Source organism: Pan paniscus, chromosome 2 (assembly GCF_029289425.2).
Source record: "Pan paniscus chromosome 2, NHGRI_mPanPan1-v2.0_pri, whole genome shotgun sequence".
Classification (NCBI taxonomy): domain Eukaryota; kingdom Metazoa; phylum Chordata; class Mammalia; order Primates; family Hominidae; genus Pan; species Pan paniscus.
In genome coordinates, this window is record NC_085926.1 from 131,852,323 (window position 1) to 131,869,790 (window position 17,468).

A 17,468-nucleotide genomic window follows, 5' to 3' on the forward strand; every position below is an offset into this window, starting at 1 on the left:
TACGTCTCATCCAGAACCCCCAGTCTCTCTTTTGTAAGCTGGCGGTCATGAGATGTAATGAGGAAAAGGTTTAAACAAATGTTGGTCCCTATCTGGGACCTCTGAAGTCACTTTTAATGGATTTGGGGATTTTACAGATTTAAAAAGGGGTGCCTACTGTGGCCCATTTATAGACCTGTGGAGCGAAGAGGAGGAGATTAGTCACACTGGGGGCCGGAGTAGAAGCCGTTTTAAATTAGTTGCCCCGCTCTGCCTTGAGACTGAGACTTTCTGACTCTCAGTTTCACGCTTGGGTTCCAGCACCCAGATGAGAAGAGAGAGAAGGTGGAAGAGGAAGAGAGGGAGGGGATAGAGCAGCGGCCACCACCTCTCCCTGAGAGGGCGCAGAGTGGGTGGTTCCCCCCAGGTGAGCAAGGTGGGGGCCCCATGGGTGTGCTGGGTAGGGGTGGAGTGTGCTGGGAGCACGCGGGAGGACTGCGCCTCTGCTCCTCGGGGTGTGGCGCGGCCCACTCAGGAGCCCCTTCCAGTGTAGACTCCAGGAGGATACTCTGAGCTAGGAATGCCTTCCTGAGCCTGGTTGGTGGGGGGCTCTAAGGCCATTCCTCCAGGCCCTGAGTGGGCAGAGAGACACGTGAGCACTAACCCAGGAGCCGGGACTAGGCTGAGCCCACTACTCACAGCCTGGGGTAAGCCAGCCTCAAGACCCTCCAGGATGGTCTCAGCCTGCATCCGACTGCCTCTCCTGCCTGACCACTGCGCTCCTTCACAGGCCTCTGGCCGGCGAGTTCTCAAGATGTGCAAAGGTTTCCTGCTTCCTTACCTTTGCACACCTTTGCTTATTCCTTTTGCCCAGAAAGTCTTTCCCAGCACATTTGACTCTCTTGAATTCCAGTCTCTCCCGCATGGCTAGGATCAAGCCCGTTCTCCCATCGCTCATCAAATGAACTCAGAGCATAGTACTTTGCCCTGTGTTAAGGTCTTGTCCTAGCTCTGGATTATATGTCCTTGAAGGGTAGGGACCATGTGTTTGTCACCACCTGTCCTTATACACATCAGGTAGTACATAAATCAAGGGAGGCGTGAGGGACAACTGGAAGGAGCCTCGTTTTCTCCATGTACAGGATGGGACTAGTCATAGTGGCCGCACAGGGCTGTGGGAACTCTGGTGCGATTCTGCCATGAGAGTCACCCCATCTCCTCCTTGCCTGCAGGGTCTCGCTCCATCAGCTGTCCTCTTGGACCCCGCAGCCTCCCCATCCTGTGGCCTTTTGCCCCAGGAAATCTCTCCCCTCTGAAGCCATCCTTTCCTTGACCCTGCATCTCTCTCAGCCACCACCCCATCTCTGCCTCCTCTGAGCAAAATCGTCTTTCCCACCTCCCCAGCCCTCTGCAGACTGCCTCGGCCTTGCCTGGGCATCATCCCCTCAGCTTCAGGGACCCACAATTGGTGCTTCCTCCATTGGGAAATCTTTCCAGACTGTGCTTCCCGACCCCGACAGCCCCGCAAAGCTGGTTTAAGTGTCCCGGTGAGCAACTGTGTCCACCTAGGTTCACTACCCACAGTAGAGCACAGTAGTGCTCAACCATATCTGCTCTTTTCTTCTCCTGAGCACACAGAATATTCTGTTCCGCTCTTGCGGCAGCTAGGCTGGGAGCAGAGTGAAGAGCGTTACTTTGGGACAAAGCATTGCTTAGCAGTGCAGGATCTTCCAGGACTTTCTTCCCCTGCCCCATCCATCATGGCAGCTTATAATGAAATGGAGGTACCTCAGGTTCCAAACAGTCTGAGTTACTGAGACACTGGTTGGGGGGGCTCTCAGGCCAATCCTCCAGGCCCTGAGCAGGCAGAGGGGCACTACTGAGCCACTGACCTGAGAGTCACCCAGATCACCACAGGTTCTGTGAGCGAGATATCATCTTTTGTTGTGTCAAGTGACTAAGATTCGAGAGGTCTGTTACCACAGCATAGCCAAGCCTTTCCCCACTGATTTACTGATTAAAGAAGTGTTTTAAATGGGTTAATGGCTTGGTAAACTGTAAAGATCTGTGCACATTTTAGTTATTATTATTGCTGTCAAGTTGTAGCAGGGCTGGAGACATGATGTGGCTGGGAGAGTGGAGGAATGGCCAGGGTATGCCATGGAGAAAAACTTCCTCTCATTTATGATTTGCCAAGGGCTTTTCCAGGATCTGTTTCCATATTTAATCTCTGATGAAAGGTTATAATGAATCTGGTATCTGGTGCTACTGGCAGGAGATGGACCTTTCTTCCAGGTATTTACTTCCTGTGGTTGCGAAAGATAGGATGTATTTCTTCTGGATTTGCTGCAATATAATATTTTAGTATCAATTTGATACTGACTGGCTTCAGCCTCCAGCTTAACTGTATCTCTCCATCTTTGAGAGTGGTTGAATAAAATCACAATATGGCTTTGTTTCTTGAGCAAGAATCTGCTAAGCAGTCACCAGATGGAGCTGTTCCCTTGAAGGTCTGTGTGCAGGATTCTCAGGGCCTTTTCTTCTCAAAACCCTTCCCTCTTTGTCTCTTTTCTCCACAACTCTCTTTAACTCATGGTGCTATAGGGATAAATTGGCCCTGTTTAATGAATAGTTGTGATGTTGTTGCTAGTTGAATAGAAGGTAAGTAAATGAACTGTTACCTGGTTCTTTTGCCTTTGTTACCCACCTTAATGGCCCTCAAGAGATTCCCCCACTTCCCTCCCATGGGCCAGTGAATGTCAGTGGGAAAAGAGGGGCCTCCCCACCATTTTAGTCCATGCTGACTCTTCAGAATGACTCAGCTGGGGCAATTGGGCTGGACCAGAGAGAGGTGGACAGCCTGGTTTGAGTCTAGACCTGGCCAGCTATTATCTATGTGAAATTGGCCATAATGGTTGCTTCCTCAGGATCAGATTCCTCACCTTTACATGGGGCATCCATCATGGAGGATCACCCCAAAGGGCTTTGGGCCAAAGGATAATTGATAGAGATATGGTATTTAGTTATCACTGTATTTGCGCTTTTTCCAAGAAGGGTAAAAGAAGGATTGAATAAAAAAGGTTCCTGCACACTCTTCCTTTTCTGGCTTTTTTGTTCAGCCCTTGAGGAGCTGGATTCTGTAGGGAGAGGGAGTGGTGCAGAGGAGTGGGCTTCCTAGGACTGGGGCTGGGAGAGGGCATAGCTGCGAGTGTGCACAGGGAGGTGGGCCTAACCCTGGGGTCTCGGCTTTGTAGGGTTTCCAGGCTCAGGTGAGAAGCAGGGCCATTAAACAGCCTCAAATGGGAAAGGGACCAAAGACCCACAATGGCACCCTTGAATGCGTAGGCATCCAAGGACCTTCAGATGGCTCTAGGAGCCAGACCCAAGCATGGTTGATATTGAATTTCCAGCCAGACAGTAGGATAGGGGGTTTGAAATCAATAACTGATTTAAAGAAATAAGTGATTTTTTTCTTTTTGCACATCCAAGCTTGTGAAGTGAGAATGTCTCTCTCAGTACTGATAAGGGCCTCATATAAATGTGAGCTCTTGGATTGTTTTTCATGCCCATTGACTCTTAGTTGCAGCCATCCAAAAAATCAGATTCACAGGCTTCTCTTCACAGGCATCTCTTCACCTTGTTATCCTTCACTCACCTTTGAACATACCAAAGGCCTATCGAGCCTGTAAATTTCTCAGTGGCCTAAGCACAAATGGGCATACCCCAGGCTCTATTGCACTGACAGCCCACCTCACAGGATTTGGGAACCACCCACATCAATCTCATGAGGGGGCCATTAAAAGAGCCATTCCTGGGTCCCCGTTAGACCCACAGAAGTAGACGCTGGGGCTGGGTGGAGGGTGTTGGGAATTTGCATCCTCTGTGAGTGTCACACACTCAAGAAAGTTTGTTAAGCTTTGCTCTAGAAGTGAAATGAAAGTGACACTATTATATTCCCTGCTGACAGCTGAGAAGAAAGATTTTCTTGGGAGTAGTAGTACTGGTTGTGACCATGTGATCAATTTGATTATGATATTAATTCTGTTTTGTGCCATGGACATAGCTGTTTGCGTCCAACTCTGCTTCTGGATATAAACCCAAGAGCAGTGATCCGGCCTTCTCAGAGCCCAGCAGAACTTCACTGAAGGAATAAGCAGTGTCTGGTACTTGCCTGATACCAGGCTAATGGGTTGACAGTTGCATTACCTCTAATCTCCATGGCCATGGGCCCCTGGGGTCTATGTCATGAGCACTTCCTCTGTTTACAAGATGCAGGTGCTGGCAGGGCACAGTGGCTCACGCCTGTAATCCCAACACTTTGGGAGGCTGAGGCGGGAGGATCACTTGAGGTCAGGAGTTTGAGACCAGCCTGGCCAACATGGTGAAACCCTGTCTCTACTAAAAGTACAAAAATTAGCCAGGTGTGGTGGCGCAGGCCTGTAATCCCAGTTACTCTGGAGGCTGAGGCAGGAGAATCGCTTGAACCAAGGAGGCAGAGGTTGCAGTGAGCCAAGATTGTGCCACTGCACTCCAGCCTGGGTGACAGAGCAAGACTCCATCTCAAAAATAAAATAAAAATAAAATAAAATACAATAAAATAAAATAAAATAAAAAAGTGCAGGTGCTGTCTGTTCTCTGACAGATGTATATGACAACATAAATTCATGACCAAGTTACCTCAATAGCAAAATTAGAATATTTTAATAGTAATATAATAGAATAAAGGTTTGGGAGTGCAACCAATCTTCTAGAACCTGAAGGTTGGCATTCATTGTTCATAAACTCAGCTGAAGGCAGTGCCTTCCAAATGTGGTTAAATTGCCATGGGAAAGACCAGGGTTAGTTGCAGGGCATCATTTTCCAAGCAGAACCATTTCAAATGCTAAAACTGGCCCCTGAGGTTACATTGAGCCTCCCTTCCTGAGTGAGATGTTTGGAAATGAGGTGGCTTTGGAAATAAGCTTGTCTGTAACAGTGGTTTCCACAAAGACTTCAGTCTCATGGCATTGGACTTTGTTTGGACATTGACATAAATATTTTGGCATATCACCATATGAGGCTTTTCCAGAGGTGGCTTCCAGTATGCTTCTGGAGGGGGTCTTCCAAGAAGAGTGGCACTTAAGGGTCATGAATGGCCATGACCCATGCCCAGCTGTTCCAGAGGACATGGTGAGACAGAGCTGTCTGGCAAAGGGCCAGGTGCAGAGTCAGTCTGGGGGCCATGGATGGCATGGATAGTCAGGTCAGGATCCTTCATGCCAATCTGTGGCTTCTTGCTGTCCCCACCTCTCCTCCTGCTCTCACCAACTCCCACACCCCCAGTCCCACACTGCCCACCGAGCACACCCTGGGAGAAGGCCCTAATGTAAATGGAGGGAGGTGAGGTAAGAGCTGAGGGAAGCTCCATGGAGAACCCTGATTAGCATTGCTTTGCACAAAGTTGGTCTCCGATAAATATATTTGTTGATGAATGACCTCCTTCATTGGCTTCTGTCTCTCAACATCTATCACATAGCAGCTGTGTCTCTCAACCCAGGCACCCACCTCTCTGGAGGCAGTGAGAAGAGGCTGAGAAAATGGGAATGGTATGAGCATGTCTGAAACCAGGAAAGCCAACCTGACTGGCTCTGTTTTGTGGGCCGCAGCTTGCCATCCAGCTTGGTGACAGTGGACATCCACTCTGCTTTATCACTTGCTTTGCTGACATCTCTTCTGCCTCTCTACTCCTCGGAATACGGGCTGAAGTCAAGACAGGGAAGTGCATGTGAAGCCACCTCATCTGCTGCCAGGGAGATGTGGGAGGTTCTTCCCATTACTCTGAGATGAGGGGGTCTCGTCCCCACATTGAAGGGGTGGGAGGTTGGGCATCAGGACCATTTCATAGGCCTTCCTTGGGTCTTCACTGTGTTGTAGCTTCCTCAGTTTGAAACGTACCCCAGAAAGACAGGGATAACATGTGAGGATCTAAGGACAGAAAGTCCAGGGTTCATATGGACAGCACTTAGATGACCCATCCTTGGGGTTTCTCAGTCCCTGCTCTGGTGCCTGCATGCAGGTAATGGGCAGAGACTGTACTTCCCAACATGGCAGCATCCAGAATGGCCTCTAGGTACAGGAAGTGAGGGTCTGAGGGGGAGGGAGCCAGCCCCTCCCATAGTCTGTGCTGATGCCAAACCCAGGTGCGAAGGGGGTTACAGCCAGTCTCCCCAGTCTCCCAGTGGCTCTGGCTATTAATAACTCAGCCACTTCCTTCTTCCTTTCACCCCTGCCACTCTGCAGGGTGTGGGCAGTCAGCAGGAGAGTGGAGCTGCCTGGCAAGAAGGGCAGATACCCTTTTTCTCTCTCTGTTTAGGATTCCCCCCAGGGCTGGTGAGGGGCGTGGCTGCCTCAGTGGGCATCCTCAATGGAGGACTCAGCACTGAAGTGAGCCTGGGCATCTGGGGGCCTCTTCCAAGGGGCCAGGGAAGACTCAGCCCCCCAGTTCTGGCCCACACAGCCCAGGTGCACAGTGGCCCTTAGGAACTGTGGGGAGGACTCTGGGAGGAAGAGGTAGGGAAGGCAAATGAGGACTGGGGTTTTCTTTCTTGTTTAAAAATACAAAAAGGAAATGACGTGTTAACATTAGTGAGCATAGGCAGGTGTGGAAGAGGCAAGGTCCACTCTCTGGAGCAGGGCAGTGGCCCAGGGTGGGGTCAGATGAGGCCTGCCGCCTTCTGCACGTTGTACTCCTTGTTCTTCTTCACCCTCCAGCTGATGAAGCAAAGCAGCAGCATGCCCAGCGCCTTGTAGCCCATCTGCAGGCCCAGGTACCTGTGGGGAGGAGGAGTCAGGACTGGTGAGGGAGGGGGCTCTGCAGCCCACATCCCAGGGCCAGGACCACTGGGAAGAACCACATCATTCCCACGCTGGCCCACGGAAGGTGTGGGCACCATCCAGGTGAGGATCACTTTCCTCGTTTCTTTGACCCAAAAGGGAACAAAGCTGCAGGGAAGCAGGCAGGGAGTAGGCATGGGACTCTTAATCCAGGGCTCATCATCCCTCCACTGGCTCTTTCCAGAGGGCCAGAGGTGACCCAGCTGCCCCAGCCACCCCCAGATGGTCCTGACCTCCAAGCAGAGCCAGAAGGAGAGGGGCATCTTCTCACTGCCCTCTTGGCCTGTCCCTTTTGTGGTCTTCTCTGCCACTCCCATACCATTTCCAGCCCCTGCCCAGTCCCCTCAAGCCCACCTTCCTGTGGTTTCTGGGCCATATGACCACGGCAGCAGGTGAGGTGGCTGGAAGGGGTGCAGAACCCAATAGCACTGCAGCTGGACTTGGCCCATTGAGGCAGGTTGGTCCCCCTGCCCTGGACCTCTGCCAGGAGCCATGATGTGGCCCCCATCTGTCTCTGAGCAGCAGGAGGCTGCCCCCCCATTTTTCCACAGCCATGGCCTCTTCCTTGGGCTCCAGCCATCCCCGCCCCTTCTTTCTGCTGCTGCCCCTTCCAAAGTCTTTCGGGTCAGGGAAGTCCCTGGGTCTGCTGCCCCTTCCAAGGGCTTTCAGGTCATGGAAGTCCCTGGACGTCTCCCTGTGAGCCCTGAAATGCCTGTTATAGTAGCCCCTGCTCCCTGTCCATGGCAGGGCCGCAGAGGTGGCCCTTCATGTTCTCTTCCTCGGAAGCCTGACGGCCCCCACAGTAGCCACTGGGCATATGACTACTGTCATCTCAAGCCCAGGGCCTGGCTCTGGGACACACATACATGATGGGCCCTCACCTGTCTCGGAGAGCATCGTTGTCATAGTAGGCGCAGGCCCCTCGCCTCCCCAAGCACAGAGAGTTCCACCGGATGCAGGAGTGGTCAATGGTGAGGCCATAGAGGGCTGGAGATGGCAGCCAGGCTGGAAGAGGGTTCAGAAAGCCCTGGTCAGGTGGAACTGCAGGCAGAGGTGTCCAGCAGGGGTGTGGGAGCCAAGTCCCCGACACAGTTCACATACATGAGAACGGCTCTGCCATACCCATAGGACTCACAGTGACTCTGGAAAGCAGAATAGCTTCAGTGAAGCCTGAATTTCTCTTTCACCAGAAGGCTTAGAAGAGAAAAGGGACCTGGGCCATTCTTTCAAGTCAGAGTAAGTCACAGGGATCACCTTGATGCCGGCTCAGACATCCAACATAGTTCTCCTGAGATCAGCTCAGAGTGGAGATACACAAGCCTCCACTGTGTGGCAGGAGGCTCTCCAGGCATCGACTTCTCAGGTCCTCATACTGGCCCCAAGGTGTGCGTGCCCACTTTTTAGTGAAGAGGAAGGGGTTCTTGGCTGGGACACTGTAACACAGCCAAGAGAAGTCAAGGCCAGACTTGGAACCCTGGTTTATGGAGGTTCGAATCCCATGTACTTCCACCACACCAAGCTGCCCTATTGGATTAGACAACACCCATCTGCAGACCTCCCAATACCTGGCTGCTCAGAGCTTCTGCTCTGGGACCCTGAACTTCCCAGCAGCTGAGTGTTAAGATTTGGCTCGGCAGGGGCTATGCCTTCCTGGCTGTCTAATATTCTGGACGCCACACTACCTGTGGGTAGCGTACCACTAGCTACAGCTCTAGGCAGTTACTGGACTGGGGAGGGGCTTGTCCAGGATTTACACCAAGGCTGGCCCATCCCATTCTCAGCACCACAGTGCTGAGAACAGCCTCCCAGACTTTGTTTAGGGCCCTGTGAGCAGCTGCTTCCAGAAGAAAGACAGACAATGCTCCGCTTGTGGCGCTGCCCACAAGTGGGAAACTCTAAGAAGAAGCCTCTCGACTCAGATCCTGCTCACTCTCAAGTCTCCAGGTGAACAGGGGGATGAAAACTGGCCAGAGTGATATATGACACTTCCTTATGTGGAAGCAAAGTCCAGAAACATTGTCAACCCAATCCCAATGTGTAATTTAAAACCTGTAATAGGAAGTCCTTTTTCCTACCCAAGAGTGGATTGTGTTCTTGGGTGATAAATGGAACCCCTCCAGGCCTGGGTTTTCTCATTGTGGTCCCACATTGAGTTATCTGAGCTCAAATGGAAAAACAAAAGCAGCGAGTGCTTCAAGCAGTGCGAGAGAGTCCGAGAGAGTCCTTGTTTTCAAGGTCATTTTCGAGGTTGCTGGAGGAAGCAGGAAAGGGCTCTTTGGAGTCTATCCTAGGTGCTGGATGGGCTGAGAGGAATGTGAGGTCTCTTTCCCAGCAGAAGTGTTAGAGAAAGTTAAGTTATAAATGAAAATAAGGAGCTCTGATGACAGCAGAGCCTCTGCTGAGAGGACAGGTAGATCCTGCTGCCCTGCTTCCTCTGTGTTTATAATGCAGGCAGCAGGAGCAGGGTCTGAAGGGGCTCTGCAGGGACTAGAGGAACAAGAAATCCCACTGAAAAAGCTCGTTCATTCCCATCATCCAAACACTTCTCCCAGCCTGGGATTGGATTGGGCTCAGCAAGGGCTCCCGCTCACCTGGCCCCAGTAGAGACATCACCAATACATCTCAAAATGGGGATGGAAGCCACTGCAGGGCGCGGTGTTGACCTGGCCCCTGGGTAATGAGGCACAGTGGGCTATACATTATTTCAGCATTTATGGTCAGAAACGACACCTTATAGTAACTGAAGTTCCTCTTGCTGGAGTCTCCATATTCCCCTCTGTAGTTTGCACCCTTAATTAACACATCCTCAGTTCAATTAGGTCCCTTTACTTCTGTGCACCTGTCATTACAAGGATCTCTCTATTACTGCCTTGTGTTAAGTCTAGTGCACAGATATGTCAAGAAGGAACAGCCAGTGTGAGCAGTTCAGGAACGGGCCTTCATTGTGCCCCCAGCCCTCAGCCCAGGCACCCTGGGAGAGCACGCCTGCTGCCTCAAGCAGCTCGCTCTCCCCTGGGGCACTGCTGATCACTTGTGCACAGCTCCATTCCTCTGGTGGGCTCTGGACCGCTTGAGGGCAGGCAGGACTCACCAGCAGAGGACCCCACATGGAAGAAACTTTTGCTGAATAGTTTTAGGAGGAGTGAATTTTGTAAAATGGAAAGGAAGCCAGGGCTGGGCTCAGCTGCTGCTCTGGCTTGGCAGGAATGCAAAGTTTTGTTCCTACGGTGAGTTTTGGGAGAAGGATTTAAAAATACCTGCCTTTAACACTCTATTAGGTATTCTCAGCTGTGTTCACTTTTCATTTTTCTTACATAACTTAGTTAGGAATGAATGCCATAGATGGAGTCTTTCCTAACCTCAAGCAATCTGGGAAACCGTCCACATGGATTTTGGCATCTGCCATTGATTATGCACAGCTTCTCTTCGCCATGGAGATGAGATGGTGCTTCCTCCATCGCTACCCTGCACCCATAGCCTTCAGATGCCCCATCGCCTGGGGCCACTTTTTGGGAAGAGGGGTCTTAGACACTTACCCAGCAAGCGCATCAACAAGAACTGCACCCCGATGGCAAATGACTTTTCCTCCTGGTTCACCACACTGAAAAGACAGACAGGAAATCAGCAGTGGGAGGATTCAGGGCTGCACGATCCCTTGGGTAAGGGGCAGCCAGCCTCAGAGCGGGTCAGAACCAGCCCTGATGTGGCCTGACAAGCCCTCTGGTGACCGGGTTCACCTGGGCTGAATGCTGTAGTTCTTTACATCAGTGGCCTCAAAGCGTGGTCCCTGGATCATCAGCATCCCCTGGGAACTTGTTAGATATGCAGATTTTCAGGCCCATCGCAGACTTACTGAGTCGGAAAGTCTGGGGATGGGGCCCAGCAACCTGTATTTTACCTCCAGGAGATTCTGATGCACCACTGAGAACCGCCGGTCTGTGTGATTTTCAGGGCTGCCCAGAGCCCCCTTCAAGAAGCAGAGGGCAGTAGAGGCTAGGAGTGGAGAGAAGGATGCTGTGGGTGTGTTGATAGCAGCAGGTCTGAACAACTCCCACAGAATGTCTTATAACAGTAAAAGACAGCCCTGCTGCAAAGTGTAATTAGGGCCCTTGGGCTGCAGGCTTCTGTGCACAGCTAAAAGAATTCCCTACCCCGGGCTAGCTCTGTGCGTGTGTGCATACAACTCCACCCTCAGAAAGGTCCCATGTTTGGCTTAATGCTCTGCTGCAGCTGTCTGGAAATTCTTAATTTCTGAGCCAGGGGCTTTACATTTTCATTTGCAATAGGTCCTGCAAATTAGGTAGCTGGTCCTGCCCCTAACCATCTTCCTTCAAGAGAGGAAAATGTGTTTGGCTGAGGAAGGAGATTCAGAGAGAGCAGGGGATGGCCCTGCCATCCCAGCTGGGGAGTGGAGAGAGGGAGGACACCTCCACACAAGGTGGGGAGCCAGCAGCTGGCCAGCAGAGGCACCTCATGAGTGACTTGACTCCAGGACTCTCTGTGCTCTGAGCACACACACTCCCGGTGGGTGCTTGTCAGGAAGAGCCTTCAGTGCTAGGGGACAGTGAGGAAGGGAGCTCAGAAGTAATCCCCAGGCCTCTACCTATGGTTTGTTTCACCACCACCATCACAGTTCTGCTAGCAAACTGGAAAGGGACCTTTGCCCAGTCCCCCTGAGGGATGGCCCAGTGAGACAAATACTCATTGGGGCAGGGGAAGAGGCACCCCTTGGGACCCCCACAATGCAAAGTGTCTCAAATCCTGTTGTGTCTACAGATCCCTCCAGTGGTCCAGTTCATAATAGATACCTGCCTTGTCTTGGCCCTTGCCCTGGGCAGACTCCCCTAGATTCTCAATGAAATGGGACTTGGCCACCCCAATTTGGCTTTTGATTGAGATCTTGGGCCCCTTCTAGTCTCTGTCCCATGTGGCCCTGAATGAAAGCTGGCCTTCTGACCTCTCTTTCTCCTTCCACGTTTTCAGCTAGCCTTCACTTCCAGCTTGTGTTCCCATGGCTAATTGGGGGCCAGGACTCATATAAATAATGCTTGGGCCACCTACAAAGTCATCTTTTTTTTTTTTTCGGAGACAGAGTCTCATTCTGTCACCCAGGCTGGAGTGCAGTGGCTCAGTCTTGGCTCACTGCAACCTCCACTTCCCAGGTTTAACCAATTCTCCTGCCTCAGCCTCCCAAGTAGCTGGTACTACAGGCGCCCATCACCATGCCCGGCTAACTTTTGTACTTTTAGTAGAGACAAGGTTTCGCCATGTTGGCCAGGCTGGTCTTGAACGCCTGACCTCAGGTGGTCCACCCACCTTGGCCTCCCAAAGTGCTGGGATTACAGGTGTGAGCCACCACACCCGGCCTACAAAGTCATCTTTAAGCCTCTCCTTCTTCACACTAAATAGCATCAATTCTGTCATCTTTCCCAGTAGGATTTATCTTTAAATCGTTGTGGGATCCTGGGGCCTCCTCTCCACCCCCTACCCCAACTCAACCTAGAAAGGAGAGATTTTCTAGAGAAGCCCATCCTGTGGTTGAAATGATGCTCTGTTCTTCACGACCTCCTTGTACCTAGGGTTTGACAGGAGTCCTCTGGGAGGTGATTTGACAGGGATTGCCCTTCTTCCTGCTGCATAGGGACTTGCCAGGGAGATTTTCCTACTCTGTGCCCTCTCCTCATCATGGCCTCATGTAGTTTTATGTCAGGGCTGGAGGGTCCACTGTGGTCCATCTGACCCAAGGTGCAAGAAGGGAAGCCCGCTGAGGAGTCTCAGATGAAGCTGTCAGTGCTTTGAATGCACAGGATGGGGAGCGGTAGAGAAGGGGGTGACAGTGGTGTCAAAGGAGGCAATACGCCGTGGGTTCCAAGCATCCCTGCACCTTCTTGCTGAGTAAGCTCAGAATGCAAGGTCCTGACTACTGTTTTCCTGTGCCGTTTCTCCGGGTTGTAGTTGCAATGAGCAACTCTGAGGCATGAGTTAACGTTTCCTCCAAGACCAGGAGCAGCGGTGCTCACTGCTCACCATAGTAGTGGTGGCTCTTCTATGCTCAGTGTTCTTGCAAAGTATACACCTGGGCCTCTCTGTGTCACCCCTGTAGGATTTGGGGGGCAAGGATAACTGACACACCCTAAGTTTTGTGCTGCTTTCTGTGCTGTAATAAAGTATTCTGTCTTTGACCCAGGAGTCTCACATCTTCTGCCAGCATCCTTGAAATAGTAGTTTGATTTGATAGCTTTCACACTAACTTGATAGCTCACTTATAAATAGGGTAAAATCCCAGATCCCAACAAGTAGCTGCATCTGCTCCTTCCTTTTCTCCTAGCCTTCTGGGGAAAATAGGTCACAGACAGCTAGCTAGCTGTGAATTATTATTATTATTATTTGATTAATAGTGATAATTAACCAATATGTAGAACACCTTATATTTACAAAGCAATTTACCATATAATCCTGACACCAACCCTTTGAGTTCGATATCATCATCATCATTTCATGAATAAGGAGACTGAGGCTCAATGAGGTTAGGCAACACCCTAACACAGCCAGTATGTGGCAGAGCAGGGACTTTAATCCTGGCACCGGGAGTCCAAATCCTGTGTTTTTGCCCTCTCTGCTTGTGAGGTGAGTGAGGACAGGAGGGAGGGCAGTGGGGGTGGGTTAGGTGAATTTGGTACAAATGTTGTTTTCTCCTTGCAGCCAGTGAGGTGAAGAGCGGGTCATTCCCAGTGAAAACCTCAGAGGCATTCATTGCCAGCTGCCAGCTGTAACGGGACACCCCGCTCCTCCCCTCCAGCTCTGGCCAGTGGCTCCCTTCCTGACCTGGGGACTTGGTCCTGGAGCCAATCATACCAGGATTTTCTCATTTTCATCCTTTTCCATAGCCCTCACTCTGACTCTGAAACTTTCCACGTTTTCCTGCCTTGGTTTTATGCATCCAACTAAATTCTCTTTGCTCTTCTCATTTCTTTTAGGATTTAAAAATAAGCAAACCTACAGGCATTTCCATGGTGTGGAGCCAGGCAGCCTGGCTTCAACACATGGCTCAGCCATTCACTGGCTCTGCCATACTAGGCTAGTGATTTTTTTTTTTAATTATTATTTTTTTTGAGACGGAGTCTCACTCTGTCACCCAGGCTGGAGTGCAGTGGCACAATCTTGGCTCACTGCAACCTCCGCCTCCTGGGTTCAAGTGATTCTTCTGCCTCAGCCTCCCAAGAAGCTGGGATTACAGGCACCGGCCACCACGCCCAGCTAATTTTTGTATTTTTAGTAGAGACGGAGTTTTGCCATGTTGGCCAGGCTGGTCTTGAACTCCTGACCTCAGGTGATCTGCCCGCCTTGGCCTCCCAAAGTGCTGGGGTCACAGGCACGAGCCACCGCGCCCAGCCTAGGCTTGTGATTTAACCTCCAATGTGCAGAGTGGAGGCGCCAACAGGGCCAGTGTCACATGGACGCTGTGGGACTGAATGAGGCCCTGCAATGAGGAGCTCAGCACAGAGCCTCCCTGGGCAGGGCTCCCAGCACTGTTGCCATTAATATTATTTCCCCTCAGCAAAAGAACCTTGCACATTGTCATTCAAAGGACTCTGAGGGCCAGAAAAGGGGGGAGAGATGAGAAACAGGCAACTCGGCGCAAAGTCAAAGGGAGATGTGGGGAAGGAGAAGCCACGCCCCGGACTCACAGAGGTTTGCCACTCACCGCAGAACCATCATGTAGAGGGGGTTGTGGGAGATGCAGGCTATCAGGGACACGAAGGAGATGAGGAAGGTGGCTGGGAGCAGGAAGTGGGCACAGGGGACAGGGCACGATCCTGTCTTTGCTGAAGCGGATCCCCCAGTCACACAGCTGCAGTTCAAATAGATCTTGAAGAGGAAAGGGAGGGAAAAAGGGGAAAATTTGTTATTATTTCACTTTCACACACTTCAGATGTCTGCACCAGCTCTTGTTGGAGACTGAGGTTTCAACCCTTGTGTCCTCTGGGTCTGGTTCCCAGGGAAGCTGGGTGAGCCTGAGGCCAGGTGAGGGTTTCAAGCTGCCCCAGGGGTCCCACCTCTGTCACTGTTTGGGCAACAGAAACCATCTTCTGGGATGGGCTGGGCTCCTCCAGAAGTCACATCTGCCTCTGGATGCCCAGGAACACTGCCAGGCTAGGCCCCCAACCCCCAGCTTGGTGCCAGGGGCCAGGACCCCCGTGCCCAGCAGTGGTGGTTTTGCAGATTGTTGTTTTTGCTGTTTGTGTGTTTATTGCAGAGGGAGGCATAAGCAGTAGGAGGGCAGTGGGAACACAGTGGAATTCCCTGGGTTCTGATTCTGTCAGGCCTTCGCTGGAGCTCCCTGCCTGAAAGGAACTCCTGCCTAGAAGCTACTCCAGAGAAGGAGGCCCCTGTCTCAAGTCTGCAAGTCCATATGGCTCAATACTGTTGTCCAACTCACTTTGGTGGCCACTGCCCTTGTCTGGTGGTCTCCACCTTCCTTCGCTGCCCTTGTCAGATGGCCCAGCCTGTGACAATTTCAGTGTCCAAGCAGTTACAGGACTAATATTGGAACTAAGGGGCTAGTATGTTTCCTTCTGCCGACAGTGGTAACTATGCACCCTCTTCACTTGGCCCCTAGGAAACTCCAAAGTTAGTTATATAAAATATTGCTGTTACTTTCCTCAGTCTGGATTTTTTAAATAGAGATTTTTTTTTCTTTATAATTTACTGATTTTTTTTCTTGATATTTTGCTAATGGGTTTTTGTCTTGAGGTATGTATGCTGTTATGGGGAACTTGCCAAGATTATTTCTGGAAGTAGGTGACTCAGAGGTAAGTTAACAAAGATAAGAAAACCACAGAAGCCACCACAACTGGAAGGCAACTTAAAGAGCATCTTGTCCAAGTTCCTTGTCCTTCCTCTGCCTGGGAGCCACGCTCCTTCGCCCGCAGAGGTGGCAGTGGCAGCAGCCTTGCCCTATCCTTTCAGAGGAGGTTGGTAAGTAGGCGCTAGCCTTGCCCATCCCCTCCATACAGGCTTAAGGGAATAAGGCATGTTCCTAGCTTACACTAACTGCACAGTCTTCTCATTGCTCAGCAGTTCCTAAGCCTGGCCTGCCTGGCTCTGGCTCCTGCCTGCTCCCTGGCCAGCTGGGTGTGACACTCCTCCTACAGCACCAAGCCCGGCCTTTTCTCTTCTTTCCTACAGCATGCCCAGTACATTCATGCCCTTGGGACTTGTACTTGCTGCTCCCTTTATCTGGAATGCATTGCTCCTGGTGTGCATAGAATTCTGTTCTTCTGGTTGTTCAGTTCTAATGTCACCCTCTCCCGGAGGCCCCTGGGAACTCTCCATCCTATTAAGTCCTTCCATGGCATGGGTTACTTTCTAGAATTATCCTGTGTGTTGATTTGATAGAATGCACACTCCATGAGAACAGGGACCCTGTCTGATGGGTTCACCATCACATCCTCAGCACTCACGGCTGTGCCCAGTGTTCCGTTTATTGAATAACTAAACAAATGGCTCAAGTCAGTTTGCTGCTGGCTGATCCTAGGAGGTGTGGAGCCACAGAAAAAAGGACTGTACTTTGCCAAGTGAGTCTAGTGAATGGAGGTTGCCCAAGTGGAAAGCTGGTGGCCAGAAGATACATGGCTTTGAATAGAAGTGCCCCAGACTGAGGCAGAGCCCTGGGTTCAAGTGCCAGGTCAGCCCGAAATAGCTGCATGATTTCAGGCCAGCCATGTGGCCACACCTGGGAGCTGAGGGGTTGAACCAAGTGCCCTCAGCTACTGCTTCTGGCTCTACCCTTCCAGGTCCATGTCACAGAAGCCTAATGCCCTCGATTTATCTGGGCCACGGCCAGCCTGCAGGAACCAGAGATGCCCATGAGGATCTCTCAGGATGGGGCTCAAAGGCCTCAGCCGAAGGAGTGCTTTGACTGGTTTCTGCTCTGAGCAGTTAGGCCTCAAGAATGTGAATTTGTTGGACATCGGCCAGTCTTTAATTGACTGTGGGCTGTCAGCATCTGGTCATGACCCCAGGGTAGGGAGGTAGAGAGAGGTTGGATGTGGCTCAGAGGAGGCCAGGATGCTGGTAATGAGTGTGTGTGTGGAGCCCCGCCTATCCTGGAGCCAAGAAACAGTCTTTGAGGGCATGCACTGAGCTCCAAGATCCTGTGGGGCTCCTCTTGCCTCTGGACCCTGGCTGCCCTTACCAGTTGCTTGGAGGTTGCAGAGCTCATGTTGATGTTGCTGCAGCCGGCATGGCAAGGGGAGAGGTACTCGATTCCATTGTCCCCACAGACCGGGTGGAAGATAGAATCTGGGCACGAGCAGTCCCTGCGGCAGGCAGGAGACTGCGGATGTATAGAACTTGATGTGCTGCCAGCAAAAGAGGAAACGGGGAGTCAAACAAAGCAAGACCAAAGAAAAACCCTACACTCCAGCCCAGTGTGAGTTCCTGGCCTGGTGAGTGTGTCTGTGCATCTTTATTTCTTTTGGGCCAGTGCCACCCTGGGATCTGAATTATGCCGGTGGAGCCAACAGTGAATTTGCCACTGTTTAGTGGTCACGGCATCTCTCCATTTCTTCTGCCACTGGGAGCCCAAATCCACTAATTATGCTCTGGGAAGG

The 17,468-nt window shown here is 51.4% G+C and overlaps 2 protein-coding genes across 2 annotated transcripts in view; both read right to left on the bottom strand.

The window, feature by feature from the left end:
- Positions 1 to 230: 230 nt before the first annotated feature.
- Positions 231 to 729, bottom strand: LOC100984477 (uncharacterized protein C3orf36). The gene is given in 2 exon segments (XM_003846189.3): positions 231 to 587; positions 589 to 729. Coding segments are annotated over 2 exon segments (498 nt in total).
- Positions 730 to 4,657: 3,928 nt separating this feature from the next.
- SLCO2A1 (solute carrier organic anion transporter family member 2A1) overlaps positions 4,658 to 17,468 on the bottom strand; it is a 97,749-nt gene continuing 84,938 nt past the window's right edge. Inside the window, exons 10-14 of the mRNA XM_024928365.4 lie at positions 17,051 to 17,216; positions 14,558 to 14,721; positions 10,389 to 10,453; positions 7,734 to 7,857; positions 4,658 to 6,789 (exon numbers count right to left, since the gene is read on the bottom strand). Of these exons, the coding sequence (XP_024784133.2) occupies positions 6,672 to 6,789; positions 7,734 to 7,857; positions 10,389 to 10,453; positions 14,558 to 14,721; positions 17,051 to 17,216 (637 nt within the window). The 3' untranslated portion in view covers positions 4,658 to 6,671. The remainder of the gene's footprint in view (positions 6,790 to 7,733; positions 7,858 to 10,388; positions 10,454 to 14,557; positions 14,722 to 17,050; positions 17,217 to 17,468) is intronic.